This window comes from Prorops nasuta, unplaced genomic scaffold (assembly GCF_024137725.1).
Source record: "Prorops nasuta isolate Cenicafe-Biocafe unplaced genomic scaffold, Cenicafe_Pnas_1.2 PNAS00008, whole genome shotgun sequence".
NCBI lineage: Eukaryota > Metazoa > Arthropoda > Insecta > Hymenoptera > Bethylidae > Prorops > Prorops nasuta.
In genome coordinates this window covers 2,922,258-2,936,721 of record NW_027116805.1, presented here as the reverse complement: position 1 = coordinate 2,936,721, position 14,464 = coordinate 2,922,258, and the positions used below count along the sequence as shown (strand labels likewise).

At 36.0% G+C, this 14,464-nt stretch overlaps 6 protein-coding genes across 9 annotated transcripts; 4 read left to right on the top strand and 2 right to left on the bottom strand.

Moving 5' to 3' along the window:
* The first annotated feature begins 70 nt into the window (after window positions 1–70).
* Window positions 71–1,595, top strand: LOC136775421 (uncharacterized). 2 transcript variants are annotated; one of them, XM_066730170.1, is made up of 3 exons: window positions 71–212; window positions 652–975; window positions 1,056–1,595. In XM_066730170.1, exons 1-3 carry the CDS (start codon window positions 192–194, stop codon window positions 1,593–1,595), a joined length of 885 nt encoding a protein of 294 aa, XP_066586267.1. In that variant the 5' UTR covers window positions 71–191. The 2 variants fall into 2 exon arrangements, with proteins under 2 accessions (XP_066586267.1, XP_066586268.1); XM_066730171.1 differs by having other exon boundaries at window positions 78–212; window positions 655–975.
* Window positions 1,596–1,920: 325 nt separating this feature from the next.
* On the top strand, window positions 1,921–4,153 carry LOC136775423 (cuticle protein 76-like). Its single transcript, XM_066730173.1, has 3 exons — window positions 1,921–2,085; window positions 2,147–2,448; window positions 2,520–4,153. The coding sequence occupies exons 1-3, from the start codon at window positions 1,939–1,941 to the stop codon at window positions 2,644–2,646; spliced, it is 576 nt and encodes a 191-aa protein (XP_066586270.1). The 5' UTR covers window positions 1,921–1,938; the 3' UTR covers window positions 2,647–4,153.
* On the top strand, window positions 3,009–3,628 carry LOC136775770 (cuticle protein LPCP-23-like). Its single transcript, XM_066730844.1, has 2 exons — window positions 3,009–3,017; window positions 3,083–3,628. Exons 1-2 carry the CDS (start codon window positions 3,009–3,011, stop codon window positions 3,626–3,628), a joined length of 555 nt encoding a protein of 184 aa, XP_066586941.1.
* A 140-nt stretch (window positions 4,154–4,293) lies between the features above and the next one.
* LOC136775420 (uncharacterized) lies at window positions 4,294–8,118 on the bottom strand. The gene is made up of 4 exons (XM_066730169.1): window positions 7,907–8,118; window positions 5,982–6,480; window positions 5,127–5,392; window positions 4,294–5,056 (listed from the first exon to the last, which is right to left on the bottom strand). The coding sequence occupies exons 2-4, from the start codon at window positions 6,062–6,064 to the stop codon at window positions 4,470–4,472; spliced, it is 936 nt and encodes a 311-aa protein (XP_066586266.1). The 5' UTR covers window positions 6,065–6,480; window positions 7,907–8,118; the 3' UTR covers window positions 4,294–4,469.
* A 1,140-nt stretch (window positions 8,119–9,258) lies between these two features.
* Window positions 9,259–10,549, top strand: LOC136775424 (transmembrane protein 208-like). Of its 2 annotated transcripts, none has more exons than XM_066730175.1 (5): window positions 9,259–9,534; window positions 9,626–9,778; window positions 9,877–10,013; window positions 10,099–10,183; window positions 10,250–10,549. In XM_066730175.1, the coding sequence occupies exons 1-5, from the start codon at window positions 9,532–9,534 to the stop codon at window positions 10,382–10,384; spliced, it is 513 nt and encodes a 170-aa protein (XP_066586272.1). In that variant the 5' UTR covers window positions 9,259–9,531; the 3' UTR covers window positions 10,385–10,549. The 2 variants fall into 2 exon arrangements, with proteins under 2 accessions (XP_066586272.1, XP_066586271.1); XM_066730174.1 differs by having other exon boundaries at window positions 9,260–9,476.
* Window positions 10,550–10,693: 144 nt separating this feature from the next.
* LOC136775419 (protein abrupt-like) lies at window positions 10,694–14,038 on the bottom strand. 2 transcript variants are annotated; one of them, XM_066730168.1, is made up of 4 exons: window positions 13,336–14,038; window positions 12,060–12,259; window positions 11,406–11,985; window positions 10,694–11,203 (listed from the first exon to the last, which is right to left on the bottom strand). In XM_066730168.1, the coding sequence occupies exons 2-4, from the start codon at window positions 12,252–12,254 to the stop codon at window positions 10,935–10,937; spliced, it is 1,044 nt and encodes a 347-aa protein (XP_066586265.1). In that variant the 5' UTR covers window positions 12,255–12,259; window positions 13,336–14,038; the 3' UTR covers window positions 10,694–10,934. The 2 variants fall into 2 exon arrangements, with proteins under 2 accessions (XP_066586265.1, XP_066586263.1); XM_066730166.1 differs by lacking the exon at window positions 13,336–14,038 and having other exon boundaries at window positions 12,060–12,928.
* Between the last annotated feature and the right edge of the window lie 426 nt (window positions 14,039–14,464).

Here is a 14,464-nt window from a genome sequence, read left to right as displayed (position 1 = left end):
GGTAGACAATAACGCAAAAGCTAGCCAGCTTTTCTACATTTCTCGACTGTTCGTAGCTGGATAGCCACACGGATAAAGGCCGATAAGCATGCGATAAGGAAACAGATAAATCTAATTACGATTATTATTCGGCGAAAAAGGTAAAAAAATTCATTTTGACAAAGAGCGACGCGACGCGGCTCAACGCAAAAATGTTTCTATTACTGTTGCTGGTAAGTATAGTACAGTACCTACGTTTCAAACTTGAAGGTTACTGCTGGGATGATCCGTTCCATGTTTCACGCTTGGTTCATGACGCTCGTCTTAACGTTATCATGCGATTACGCCGATAGTGTATCGATCACTGTGCAGATGTACCTTCGACGAGTCCGGCAAGAGAAGAAAGTGGAAAAAGCTTCTAGTTTGTTCCCAATGTCTGGTATTTGTCCCCTGTAGCGACTGGAGGACATTATGCAAGCAACGTCATCTAGCTTCTTGGTTTTCGCATCTACGTCTTATTTACGTAATGACGATCAACAAGTAGGTTTCTCTCGTCTCCGATTCTCCCCCTTTCTTCTCCACGCTTCGCGCTTTGCTTTTCTCTTTACAAAGAAGCCGCGGCTGCTCGTGTTTTCTTTGCCATTTCACTAACGATTCAATTGACGTTTTAAGCAGGACACTGACTGCTCCGGTAGGGCATTAGCCACGCTGCTGGTTGCATGGGTAGGGACAGCAATAGTGGCCTCCATCTTGTTAAGATGGAAATACATGTGGATCGCGCTGGCTGTTTTAACGCTGCTGTTTCTACTTGCGTGCGGCTACACCGCCTGCCATTCAAAAGCGATCAACGAGAACGCCAGAGCGATAAATGGGACGATTACCGATGAGGAATCCGAGATAAGGAGGCGGAGGCACATGAGGAGGGGGAGGGCCAGAAGTGGAGGTAGAGAGGCTCAAATTACTACTGTATCTTCAAGAGTAGACAATTGTTTCGAGGTAGAGAGCAAACTTTACTACAATTCCCTCCGATCCTCTAACTTGCCACGTGCACCTATCATGATTTTCTTTCGATATAGAACGAGCCTCCGGGTTATCAGGCCTTTTGGATCACAGATTTGCCCCCGTCTTACGCATCTGTCATTGGCTCTGGGTCCTCGATTCTTCTTCCAGTGCACACCTCCAGTCTCGACTCTGCATCTGCCTCTTCTTCCTCCTATCCCTACCTCTGCTCCATAGACTCAACAGCGTCGCCACCACCCCCGCCCTACGCCATTGCGATAGAGTCTCACGCCAAGAGTCTCGGCAAAAGTGAGATGTTGGAACTACGACAAAGAAGTCGAGACAGCTCCGAAGAGATTCCTGAAGAAGACGAGGTAGCAACGGTGACGAGTGAAACGATCGACGAAAATCATGATCTGGCGATCACTCGCTATGCTTCCAAAGAGACGTCAACGTCCCTCGACGATTGTCTAACGACTATCTTCAAAACCACCTTTGGAAAAGTCCCAAAGAAGAACGATTCGGGACACTCGAGCTTCTCTGCTGATGACAATACTGTGAGCAACGAGAGGCGTACCGATGAAACTACCCCTGACCTGGAAAATCCCAAAAGTTAGAAGGACGTTTTATCAACATATATATATAAACATTTATACTTACTCTTTTAACGTTAATACTAGTGTACAATAGTTCTTACGAGAGGAATAAATGTAATTTAGAGCGTGTATATAAAATTCCGATAGGGAGAGAACAGCGGTGGTCCCCCTCGGGCAATTTAAGGCGTGTTATTTTTGCAATACTTGTCGACGATCTTGCACAAGATCGTTATACATTTCGACCGGGAGTGAAAGACTCTCGTTTGACCTACATAGGGGTACGACCAAGGGCAGACAAGGGCGACGGAATTCGAAGATTGCGCATTGGCTTCGCATAAATGACGAAACCGAAAGTGCAATTAACATGGACGAGGGAAAAAAGCAATTTTTTTTCCCCCCAAACTCTACCACGGCGCAAGATATAAAACTGCGGTTCTCCAGCACGGAAAGCATCATTCAGTCTTGTGTTCTTTTGCTCGAGGAGTTCAAAGGGAGAAACATGGCAATTAAGGTGAGTCTAGCGAAGAAGTCGGTGGTCTCGCAGGTTTTGCACGCATTAATTGCAATTACAGGCTGTACTGCTGATGATGATAGTGCTGGTGGCGAGTGCTCGATGTGAATTCATCGCGGAGCCGATCGCGGCCCCATTGGCATACGCAGCACCAACCCTTACCTCACAATCTTCCAACATTTTACGTAGCCCCGGTAATCTAGCGCAAATCTCCACTTACACAAAAACAGTCGATACACCCTACTCCAGTCAGAGCAAGTCCGACGTCCGCATCAGCAATCCTGGCATATATTCGACCTACGGCCTTGGCTATGCTGCCGCCCCCATCCCTGCTTATGCTGCGGCACCTGCACCAGCCATCAGGTTTGATCAAATCATTTAACAATATTTCACTTTCCATACTCTATTAATTAAACAATTATTGATTCACACAGTTACGCCAGTACCGCTCCAGCAGCCACTCTCCTGGCCAAACCTCTGGCTTATGCAGCTGCAGCACCAGTTGCCCCGATTGTCGCTCATACAGACTTCACTGGATTCGGCACCCACTACGCTTTTTGATCGCAACTACTCTCATACAATGTCATATAAATTATTCTTTCACCAATAAAATCATTCGTCGACAGTACAAGTTTCTTTTAATTCGCATCCCTCTCACGCACATTTTTCCCAGCATAGACAAAATAGAAAGCAGTGAGATTCGATTCGTTACGTCATACTCGAGATGGTCCAAATAGTCCGGTTCGGTGAAGAGTATACGCTTCTCTTTTTTATCGTTACTGCGCACGTCGGGACAATAAGAGACCGGTCCAGTGACGAAATTTCGCTGGAGCTCGCGACACGCTGGTATAAAAAGCGATTCTTAGCTGTAAAATTGTCATTGACTTCGGTACATTTAAGGACGCAGAACGGACGAGCAAAAAATGTTCAAAGTATGTATACAAAGTTGGTTTTGAGTAGTGGAAAAGTAAAATTTTACAATTTGTCTTCTTTGTAGGTATTTGGATTGAGCGTACTACTTGGTGTGGCGCGAGCTGGAAATCTAATAGCGACTTATTCACCAGGATTGACTTATCCTTATCCAGCCACAGTAAAGGGAAGCGTGGTACCGACCTACTATTATCACCAACTAGGTCCGCAGATAGGACAGATTCATGCACCAGCTGTAGGAACGACGCATCAAAGCACAGTGCGTTCTTTTGACGGAAATTCTGCAGTATCGCATTACAGTAAATCTGTTGACACTGCCTTCTCCAGTGTGAGTAAAGTGGATACTCGCGTTACGAACGATGCTAAATATCTGACGCCTGGTAGCAGCCCCACGACCACATTTGCCTATCCATCGGGTCCCTATTACTCTTCGCTACTGCCATACGCACATTATTCTACCTCTGCTGTGGTACAACCACAACAAATCGTTAAAACGGTTCACGCTCCCACAACTGCTTACGGATCACCGTATGCTTATGCAGCTCCTACACCAGGCCACGTCGTATCTCATCACACTACATTTACCGGTCTTGGAGCTACATACGCTTTTTAATATACGCTACATGGAGAAAATATTCTACAAATGTTTTATCAGAGAAATAGCCATTCCGTTGGTGGAGGAATTTTACAGTGTCGCATTACAATACTTCAGGGTGAGTAAGGCGGATATTTATGTATGTGTATAATCGCTACATATAGTGGATTCCTTTGCCAAAGAAAGAAAGAAAAAGTGAATACTCGCATTAAAAAACAACGCAAAATATCTGAAGCCTGGAGACAGCACCACGAGCACATTTATCTATCTATTGGCTATTGCAATAAGCACATTATTCTACCAACGCTACGATACAACCAGTCGTCAAAGCGATTTTGACGCTCCCATAATTGCCATATGGACTACTGTACGCTTATGCCACTCCTACACTAGACTACATAGCTTCTCATCGCACTACATTTATACCGTTCTCGGTGCTACTTGCGCATTTTAACGTTCGCTCTACAAGAAAAATATTACAACATTTGCAATAACTAAAACGTAATGTATTTCAGTATAGAATATCTTTCTACACAACCAAATATCGCTTTGTTATTAAAATAAATAAATAGTTCTCGTACTTTAATTATACTTTCTTTATGTATCTTTTTGATTCCGTTTTTATTAAGAAATTTTGGAAATTTAAAGGAAAGCGTTGATGTTAATTATGTAGTAACTAATGGTTCTAGAAGATTGTGGTAAAAGGTTTTATTTGCATGTTAATCGTTTGTAAAGCAAAGTGTTTACGAAGTTGTAAATAATACGGATAACCGTGGCTTTAAACTAAGTGAATAAGGTAAACTTGCAGAAGGAGAAAGAGAGCTCACGGAAGGGGAAGTGAATAGAGTACAAAAGTCTTCTACATGGATGTGGGTGACCAAAAATTCATTTCTCTCAATTCTGATGGTTTGGCTTGAAATACGTGTATGTTGACAGGAGACTTGCTGCCTGACTTTTCATCTCCCCCGATGTAAGTAAGATTCTGGGAAGAGATGGATTTTTTACGGTTTAAATTTTTCGGCGGGGCAATTTCTGCGGCAGATTCGTCCTCTTCGTCAATTTTTAGAGTAACAATTTCACGAGACTGGCCGAGAATGTTCGCCAAAATCCATCCTCCTTGGTACTTTTCTCTATCGGGAATAAAGGCACCAGTAAAATAGCGATTGGTGTGAACTCGTCGTCTAGCTTTTGGCGAGCTGTCGGGGCTGGTCATGGGGGAGGCCAACGGTGTCGCTGGTAAGGACTTGCTGCCCTTCTTAGGCTGCCCGTTAGCAGTGTCATTCTGGCTACTCGAATGTGAAAGTTTGCTGGACATCATCTGATTGGCTACGTGAACGATGGATTTACCGCACAAAGCTGGTTCTCCATGAAAACCATCATCCGTTCCTTGAGATTTCGGCTTGATCTTTCCGGCTATTACGGTCTTTGGGACCCTAATCTCGTTACCTGCAATTCATTAAAACAAGTTACTATTTGAATACTGTGCAAACCATAACGGGAAAAGTCTGAGTCTCACCTTTATTAGCCGCTGTAGGTACAAAAGGCTGGCATGGCAAGGGGTGTTTGCTAAAATCAACCTCCTTGCTCTTCTTAACATCGGAAACCAGCTCGGTTGGCTTTGACTGATTCGATGCCGTGACTGTATTCTCGTTTGTAGCAGCGTTGTCGATTTGTCGTAAATTTGGCGTCGCCGATGAATTTTTATTCGATTTTGGATATCTCAAGTAGAAAAAGCTGTCGTCGTAGGATGGTGGGCTGAACGCTGACTCATCCAAATCAAACCTAGCAACATAGATATTTAATTAGATCATGAAGCATTCTTTGTTAATTGCAAGAATTATGCGTTATAATGAATTAGTGTTAAATGAAAAATCAAATCAAAACAAGCACACAGCACGGGACAAATGGTTTTTGATTAATACGCGTATAGTACAATATGTATACATACATATAATAGTATATGTATTTAAATTAGAATATATATTGCACAGCAAGTGCTACAATGTGAGGCCAAATGCGAATACAAGTAGCTTTCGCGTCATGGTATTGATATGGCTGAAGAATGATTGGCTATTTTTTGTTTTCTTTTTTCGCAACACTTATTGCGCAACGTTTGTTTTTCTCCATTTCATTGTCTCCGCTTTTCTCGATCCGGTATTTTTACCGAACATTGGTATAAATGAACAAACGATTAAACAACAACGGTCTAACAACAGTGATCATCAAGGTCTGATTTGATTTTATGGATTTTGTTAAAATAATTCAATATTAATACAATAATACACGTGCATACAGTGGTTCGTATAAGAATTGTATTTTTTTTTCCTTATCAACAACTGTTTACTTGAGAACTGTATAAAAAAAAACCTACCTATTATCCATTTTTCCTTTCATCCATTGAGGCAAAGAAATCCCTGAACCTAAGGATCTATCTTGCTGCTTGGATGAACCCATAATTGAAAGATGTGGTTGAAATTTTATGTTAAAATGAGCGATTTTCTCCTTTTCCGTCTATTTACATGCGTGTGTGTAGGTTATGTTCATGTATGTGTAGAGATGCACGTGCGTGCATGTAGGCCCACGCGCGCGCGTTTTTGTTTTCCTGCGCGTCCTCTTGCGCTTCTTCGGTTTCAACTGAGAGAGGTGATTCCCTTATCGTTACGTCTGTCCTCTGCTTTTTCCTCTTCCTTGTGCTTCGTTTATGTTAATAATGATCAATAATTTCGATAATGGACTAGATTTTGCAATTTGTTTTTATTTACAGTTTATTATTTTATCTAGGTCTGTTAATTAGCTATAATTGACTCCCGAAAGCTCAAAACACCTGTGCGCGCCTTCTAGGAGTTTGACCTCAATGCCATTCTACTGATCTGCAATTCCAAAGAGAAATGTCTGAGTATACAAGATAACCGGCTCTCTCAATTATGCTTAAACTATATTATTATAATATTATCTGCTATTTTACTCTATTTTACAATATACTTTGATATGTAAATAAAGAGCGCGTAAAAATAACAACGGAGAAAGTGACCTTCTGTGGCAATCCTTACGATAAACGATAAGCTTTTTCGTGAAAATTTCGCTCGACCTTCGATAATTTCGCGTCGGTAGTTGTAAAGCAAACCTTTTGTGACGCAAGAAGCAGCTATGATCGCGCCGTGACTAATAATCACTGCCGTGTGATGTGCTACGTACGTATGTATGTATACACACTGTTCGATCTCATTAGTAGAAAAGTAAATTATCTCAAAGCATATAGTATATGTGTCTATCAATAAGTTATTTCTCATTGGCCGCTCCTTATCATTTCTTTTTGTTTTTTTCTTTATGTTGAAATGTTTATGAAAAGGTGAAAAACTCCTGGCTTCCTTGATCGATCGAGTAATGTTAGTGACAATAAAGGGGCAAAGCACCAGTTTATCGAAAAGTGAGATGTAATGTTTCATATACTACATCTGATTAAATTGCCGAAAAGATAAAAGTACGGGGAAAATTGATGTTAAAAGCAAATAAGCATTGTCAATATTTTGCTTCAACGCTGATATCTCGACTTGTCATTTTTGGCACTTAGCTTCCCTTTATTACCAACACTAGTCAACTGTATATATACATTTCGTTGCACTTATTTGTGTTGGGTTGTAATTGAAATCTTGAACAAATGTACAAAAGAAACGAGTGACGACTATAGAAAAATGATAAGGGTCAACTTTTGGAGTAATACCTTTTTTTCGGATACAAAACAGATTAAATAGTTTATAGTATAATGTTTATATATATATAAGGTGAAATTGAGCTCTTAATTCGCCGAAGAGCATGACAAAAAGAAATTAAGTCTTTGTAACCATAAAAAAGAATTAAGTTTTTTAAAGTAGAACCTTTTTGAATAAAAATAAACAGGAGTCTCAACAAGTTCCTTTAGAAAAAATTAATATTTCTTGTTTACGGAGGTAAACGTTTTTTATATTCCATACTTAGAAGCGAATTAAATGCCTCTCTCTCATCCTATATGTATATTAACTATATGCTATACGTTAAACGTTGTGCAAGGAATAGAATATTATTAAATATTATGCAATAGGATTATTGAAAGACGTATAATAATGATGAAAAACATTAAGAGATGAGTATTAGAGGTCAGTAATAATATTTCTCTCGACCGAAGTAGCAAGAGTGTTGTTAAATGTTAGTGACACGGTAAATATCGAACAGTAATCTACAAACGGTTCTTTCAGCTGTTCTTATCTTTTACTCTTCACTCGTAGAACTATAGGAATCAATACTAATAGCAAAACTTACCCTACTTTTACGGCAAATCGTTGATTTCCTTACAAGTACCCCCATAATGCACTAAATACTGAATATATTGAAAAATAAAAAGCAGCTCTGCGAGAGAATGCAAGCTGCTCGTGCTCACACTATGGCTGACAGAAACAAGAAATAAATAAAATACTACTAACAGGCAACAGCCAGCTAAACTAAACCTACCAAACCAACTATACCTGCTCAAACTGTAGCTACAAGCGAAATGGAGGGAGGAAGAGAGGGAACGAGAGAGAGGAATAACAACATACTATGCTACTTTTTCTTAGAAACTACCCTTGTTTAAGAAAAAATTTTTTTTTACCCAAAAACCAAAATATTTGAGATTGTTGGTCAATTTGGAAGTGTTAACCGGTTATTTAAACGGAAACATGTAGGATACAAATAATTATACAATTGTTTCTGTTTTACACCACAGGAATCGGATTCGTGTTTTATTAAGGCCTTATACTGACTGTAGCACTGTATGTAACTGTATGTACTATGTAGGTAGGGGAAGATATTGAGGTAGGATGAGGAAATGTAAGAGGAATTTAGCTGAAGTGAGCACTACAAAATGAATCTTTCCACTGGGTACAAATATATACTACATCGATATATGCTATACATATACTTTAATGGTTAATATAAATTCTGCTATCACAAAAGACAAAGACGAGTTATCTCAAAAAAGCTCAGTATGGGGGTGAATTGTCCAACAAATATTTTGTGAGTATTATGGCGGTATGGCAAATCGCGGCTGTGACAACACCCAAGTTAAATTCATGCACTCAGATGGTTGACTAACTATTAAATTATCGGCAGCGAAGGAAGCGCTGTAGTGGTTCTGGTTAGTGGCTTGTCCAACAACTGATCGGATATTAGCCCCACTGACTGGCCGGTGGCCCCCACCCCCAGTCCCCACCTATGTATGTATGTATGTACATACAAGAGCACGTTTGATTGCACAGTCTTTAGACTTTTAATTAGAATGTAAGAATGCCTATATTGTTTTTATATGGGTTATTATTATATAAATGATAGCAAAAAAAGAAATGTGAAATATGTCTACTTTATTTTACTTAATTTTGAAGTTGATGGCTGCGACTATTTGTCTTTGCTCTCGCCTCTTATGCCCTCTATATGTATAAGGTCGAAATTGGTCGAAATATACAAAATTTAATTTTCCAGAGGAAGCCCGTTTTAAAAGACAACAAAAATTAAAGTATCTTTGTAAATATTTTGCCGTTTTTGTTTAGTTTGATTATGGTTTGATTGGACTGATTAACAATGCCCTAAGCGGCCTAAGCCCTAAAAAGTCCAAACTAACCAAACCTGAGATGGCTGAGATCCTAACAGTTACTACTGGTTACTACACGCGATCGCGATTTACGTGGAGGATATGATCATACATATACATATGACTCGTATCTCCACGACGTTTGCTTAATTCTATATTCAGATTGGACAATGTATATCGTAGTCCAATAAGTGTCAAGTGTCTAATGTAAATAGACAAAATTTAGTTTAGTTTAATTTAGTTTTTAAATCAAATTGCAAAATGGCTGTAAGTTAGTGTTTATTTTTTTTATAATTTATTTATTTTAACACAAGAGTTCATTATGGTATCTATTTTTTCTTAAAACTACTCTTATGAAATTCTAATTGTACTATTATAATATCAAATTGTATTAGACTAATCATGCAATGTTTTAGGTTAAGAAAGGAAAAGTAGGCACCAAAGGTGCCAAACAAATTGTAGAAGAAAATATGTCAACCATAAATTTTTATAGAAACATGATTTTTGGAGCTACAGGAATATATCTGTCATTTATGCTGGTATTATTTGAGTTTACAACACTACCAATTGTAGGTTTAAATATTTGAAGGTTATAACAATATGGCAATCTGAAATTATATTTGTAATTTTATATTTGAAAAAACTTATGTCTTCTTTTTGATTACAGTTTCTGACAATATTTTCTGGTATAGTATATATTGCAAGTTTTCGTTTTATGACATACATGGCAAAAGCTACATATACAGAGTCTGGTCAAATATCTGATAGCGGGGTAGACCTGAATATGGAAGGTGGCATTGCAGAGTAAGTTATTAAAATATGAGAAATATTAAACCTCTGCCTTATAAAATTTTGTTTCATTATATTTATAAATAAATATTTTTTATAGACATGTTAAGGATTTAATTATTTTAACATCTGGAGTACAAGTATTGTCTCTTGTATCTAATTACTTATTGCTATTGTGGCTGTTGGTAAGTGTTCTAATCTTTTCAATTTCTATTTTAAACCAATAATTTTCATTATAATTGGTTTTGTAGGTCCCACTTAAAGGCTTTTGTATGCTGTGGACTCATATTTTAGCTCCTTGGTTCTTCTCAGCACCTCCAGAGCAACCTGAAGTTAATGAGAAGAAGCAAAGAAAAATGGAAAAGAAACTTGCAAGGCGTTATTAAGTTATTTGCATAAGATTCTATAGATTAAAATCCTACTTTTGTTACAATTTTCATACATGCAGAGGTCAAGTCAAAAGAAAATTTAAATAAATATAGATATTTTATTCTTTTTATTTTTTAACTATTCATAAATTATTATACAAATAAAACAATTTTAAAATGTAACATGGAATCACTGAGTCTTTAGATACTTAATCTAAAAAATAGGTATAATATGCAATATTTTAAATAAAAATAATAATGATGTTATTAAAAATTTTTTTAAATACATTCTTTTTGCATATCTAGGAAAGCAAATAAATTAGTCAACTTTTTTATTAAATAATTAAATGCAACAAATTAATACTAATTGGAATGCAATAATTTTGTCTGATTTTAAAACAGAATAAACATGTTTTTTATCTTTGTTATTTAAATAAATAAAATGTAATAATTAAGGTGGAGAGACTCCACTGGCTTATAACAATTTCACCAAGAAAAGCCTAGACCATTCTTTATGATTTCAAAAATATATCTATATGGCGAGATAAATTTTATTTTATCCTTTCATTCATATGGAGTCTGCTTCCATATGTTTCTTTTTTCGATAATCAACTTCGGTTTGATAACCAGGAGGATGATTGTGATTATTAACTCCAGTTGGAATAAATCTTTCTGAAATTACTGCACACTTTCCCTTACAGCCACGATGTTGCTCCGCACATCGGTAATGAGAATGATTCATCACTTTTGAACATGATGTTAAATTGTAAACATATCCTTCATAAACCAATTGGGGTCGTCCACGAGCGGAAAGCCTGTAAGTTACTGGCTCAACGGCTAAAATATAAATCAAAATGAGCTCAATGATGAAAACATTATTAAGATTTTTAGTTAGAGTAATGTTTAAAAATAAAGTGATTAGTATAGTTGTAATAATACTATATTGCTTCACAGCAAGCAATGTATTGGAAATTAATATTTTCTGAGAATAAATAAATACTAAATCAAGATTTAAGTACATCTATGAGGAAAATATTACCTTTCTGGGACTTATCTTCATTAAAACACTGAGCATACGCAGAACAATCTTCACTTGTTTCCTGTTCTATCATAATTCTTTCATTTTTTAAAATATTAGCATGTTCATTACTCTTAGCATTTGTATCATTATCAGAATCATTATTATCCGATATAAAAACTTTATCATTTTCTGAAGTCTTTTCTGTTTTAATAATGTCTATACTATGAGGTTTAACACACTTTCTCTTGGATGTACTGGCTGTACTATCTTGTGTCCTTTTGTGTCTCTCTAGTAATGGATTTGTAACTAATGTCTTTATACTAGATTTTATTTGTGCTGTATTTGAATTAAGTTTTGCCGTAAATTCATCATTATATGTATCAATATTTATATCATTATCTTCGTCATTAAATGACAGTCTTTTCTTTTCTTCCTTTACCAATCCCTTTATTTGTAGAGCTTCTGCTACTTGAAAGAATACACCAAGATCTTCTTGCCTAATATTTACCTCTCCTTCATACATAAATTTTAATAAAGCTTGAACCTCTGAATGTTTGATATCATTGAGTATCACTACTGGATGCTGACATGGATTTTCCTATAAATTCAATTATATTCAGTCAGTGTTCTCCAAATCAATTGACAAGATTACTACATATAAATAATCCTTACCTTAAATATGTTTTTAAAATAGGGACTACAAATTGATAAGATCAATTTGTGAGCTTTTAAAAGATGACCCTCTACTGCCAGAGTAACATCAACCAAATCTTTCTCTGACAGGTGAGATGAAAATCCAGATGCCAAATTATTTGAGAAATTATTCCATTTTAAGGAAAATAATTCAGATGACAAAACTTCTGCCATTTTATCTTAATTAAAGCAATGTAAAGATTGTAAATAAAAATAGCTTAGTTGTTTTATAGAAAATAAGGTACTTAATAGGTTATGACAGATTAATTCTTGTATTATCGTTAATCTCGTAATGTCTCCTCAAATATTAACTTGAAGGTAAGAATTTTTCAAATGCTAGTCTAAAATACATAGCTGTTAATGTTTATTATTCAAGCAATATAAAAATATTTGAGCCCGAATTGATTTATACACTCTTTGAAAATATATAATTAATCTTCTTTTAAAAGATTGTTTAGTTAATTTTTCATGAATAAACGAACGTGACCTCGCACGATAGGTTTCTTGTTTTATGAGTCTGTTGAATTTTATGAAATATTTATTTTATAAGTTCTTTACTGCTCTTTGGAAAGGTACAGTGACAATCGTGATAATTGACCGAAATTTATTTGACGCTAGTGAGTGGCGAGTGGTGGGTAACTTTACCGGAAATGACGTTCAGACTCTATAGTTTTACTTCAGTTTGTTCGTTTTGTTGCAACTGATTGTGGTTCAATTTTCTTTAAATGCCAAAGTTTAAATTAAATAGTAGTTAAAGAATTATATAAACAATTATTCTTTGTAGGAGAAAGTGGAATAGATGAAGAAGAATCTACGATGACGAATTTAACTTAGTATTCCAGTAAAAACTGTTTTTTATTTATAGATTTTAAGAGATTTTTTAATTATTTATAAAGAAAAATTTAAGGGTTTTTGGCAATTTTAGTATATATTATCAAGGATAATGATTCTAGTTTAAATTTTACATATTTTTGGATATGCCATAATTACTCTTCTGTGAACTGAAAATGGCAAAATTAAAATTGATGTATCTAATATAAAAGAATGTCATTTGAAAAAATTTGAAACATAAAAGACTGCCAAAAAACAGTTAAAATTTAACAATGAAAATAAGTTTGATTTATCTGTAGGTCTTCAAATTGAAGGTAACACTTTCCAAACAACAGGAATACTGATTTTTTAATAATATTTGCTAGTATCTACCTTGAAATAATTGAAAATATCGGAAAAAAGTGAAATATTATCATATTCTTACAAAATCGTCGCCATATTGAATTTTTTTATTTGGCCTTGTAGACTTTAATGTAAACATTTGTTTATGCCACCCGTTTCTCAGTTTTAGTACAAAACAAACTGTGTATTTTTCAAACTAAAATCACATCTGGTGAAAAAAAATGTACAAATTTTCACATTTTCAAAGTTCAAACGGTCATATATTAATAAAATATGTTGATGTAGATAAAGAATAGTGCCTAAATCTGAAAGAGCACATTTCAAGATCATAAGAGCATATGCGACAAAAAAATCTTTCTATATGTTTTCCATCATTTTTAGTAATACAAAAAGAAGATACAACTTGTGTGGTTTTGTACCGAAACGAGTTAATTTGATTGTTTATTAAGCATCAAAATAAAATCAATGAAACTTATACGCTATGAGAGTCCTTGACACTTTTGCCTTTGACCACTGTAAACACATTAGGAACACAACACAAAACATAACACCCGCGTTTGCCACGTACTGTCATCATTCACTAGTATTTTTATTATTACACTATTTTTCACACAATTAAATGCTTTTAATTTCACTACACACTGCAATTCAATATTATATGTCAAATTTTTACAGAAATAAACGATTTTGGTATCACCACACACTGCACTTGAATATTCCATCATATTTTTATAGAAAAAAAGCTTTTAATATCACTTCACACTTCACTTCAATATTATAACGTATTTTAAGATATTTTTTGATTATTAAATGAGAAAAATGCGAATTCCGGCGAAACTGTTAAAAAATAATGATGAAATCGCACAGCTGCGCGACGAAAATGAAACTCCGAGTCGCTTTCAGCCGCGGGTATAATAAATTTCAAAAAACTGCCGCAACGGCGAATTCGAAAATAAAAATAAATATGGCGGAGGGACATCGGAAGCGGAGGAGACTATTCCCGTTTTCGGATTTGCCCGAGCACGTTCTCCCCCGCTCCCGATGTCCCTCCGCCATATTTATTTTTATTTTCGAATTCGCCGTTGCGGCAGTTTTTTGAAATTTATTATACCCGCGGCTGAAAGCGACTCGGAGTTTCATTTTCGTCGCGCGGCCGTGCGATTTCATCATTATTTTTTAACAGTTTCGCCGGAATTCGCATTTTTCTTATT

What these genes read in the sequence shown, in the direction of transcription:
- LOC136775421 (XM_066730170.1), top strand. Translation starts at nt 192, where the DNA reads ATGTTTCTATTACTGTTGCTG. An exon ending in TGTTTCTATTACTGTTGCTG is followed by an intron (nt 213 to 651) that starts GTAAGTATAGTA and finishes TGACGTTTTAAG; the next exon opens with CAGGACACTGACTGCTCCGG. An exon ending in GAGTAGACAATTGTTTCGAG is followed by an intron (nt 976 to 1,055) that starts GTAGAGAGCAAA and finishes CTTTCGATATAG; the next exon opens with AACGAGCCTCCGGGTTATCA.
- LOC136775419 (XM_066730168.1), bottom strand. Translation starts at nt 12,254, where the DNA reads ATGGCAGAAGTTTTGTCATCTGAATTATTTTCCTTAAAATGGAATAAT. An exon ending in ATTTTAAAAACATATTTAAG is followed by an intron (nt 11,986 to 12,059) that starts GTAAGGATTATT and finishes TTGAATTTATAG; the next exon opens with GAAAATCCATGTCAGCATCC. An exon ending in TGAAGATAAGTCCCAGAAAG is followed by an intron (nt 11,204 to 11,405) that starts GTAATATTTTCC and finishes TTTATATTTTAG; the next exon opens with CCGTTGAGCCAGTAACTTAC.
- LOC136775420 (XM_066730169.1), bottom strand. Translation starts at nt 6,064, where the DNA reads ATGGGTTCATCCAAGCAGCAAGATAGATCCTTAGGTTCAGGGATTTCT. An exon ending in AAAGGAAAAATGGATAATAG is followed by an intron (nt 5,393 to 5,981) that starts GTAGGTTTTTTT and finishes CTATGTTGCTAG; the next exon opens with GTTTGATTTGGATGAGTCAG. An exon ending in ACCTACAGCGGCTAATAAAG is followed by an intron (nt 5,057 to 5,126) that starts GTGAGACTCAGA and finishes AATGAATTGCAG; the next exon opens with GTAACGAGATTAGGGTCCCA.
- LOC136775423 (XM_066730173.1), top strand. Translation starts at nt 1,939, where the DNA reads ATGGACGAGGGAAAAAAGCAATTTTTTTTCCCCCCAAACTCTACCACG. An exon ending in GGAGAAACATGGCAATTAAG is followed by an intron (nt 2,086 to 2,146) that starts GTGAGTCTAGCG and finishes TTGCAATTACAG; the next exon opens with GCTGTACTGCTGATGATGAT. An exon ending in GCACCTGCACCAGCCATCAG is followed by an intron (nt 2,449 to 2,519) that starts GTTTGATCAAAT and finishes TGATTCACACAG; the next exon opens with TTACGCCAGTACCGCTCCAG.
- LOC136775424 (XM_066730174.1), top strand. An exon ending in AGTTTACAACACTACCAATT is followed by an intron (nt 9,779 to 9,876) that starts GTAGGTTTAAAT and finishes TTTTGATTACAG; the next exon opens with TTTCTGACAATATTTTCTGG. An exon ending in TATTGCTATTGTGGCTGTTG is followed by an intron (nt 10,184 to 10,249) that starts GTAAGTGTTCTA and finishes TTGGTTTTGTAG; the next exon opens with GTCCCACTTAAAGGCTTTTG.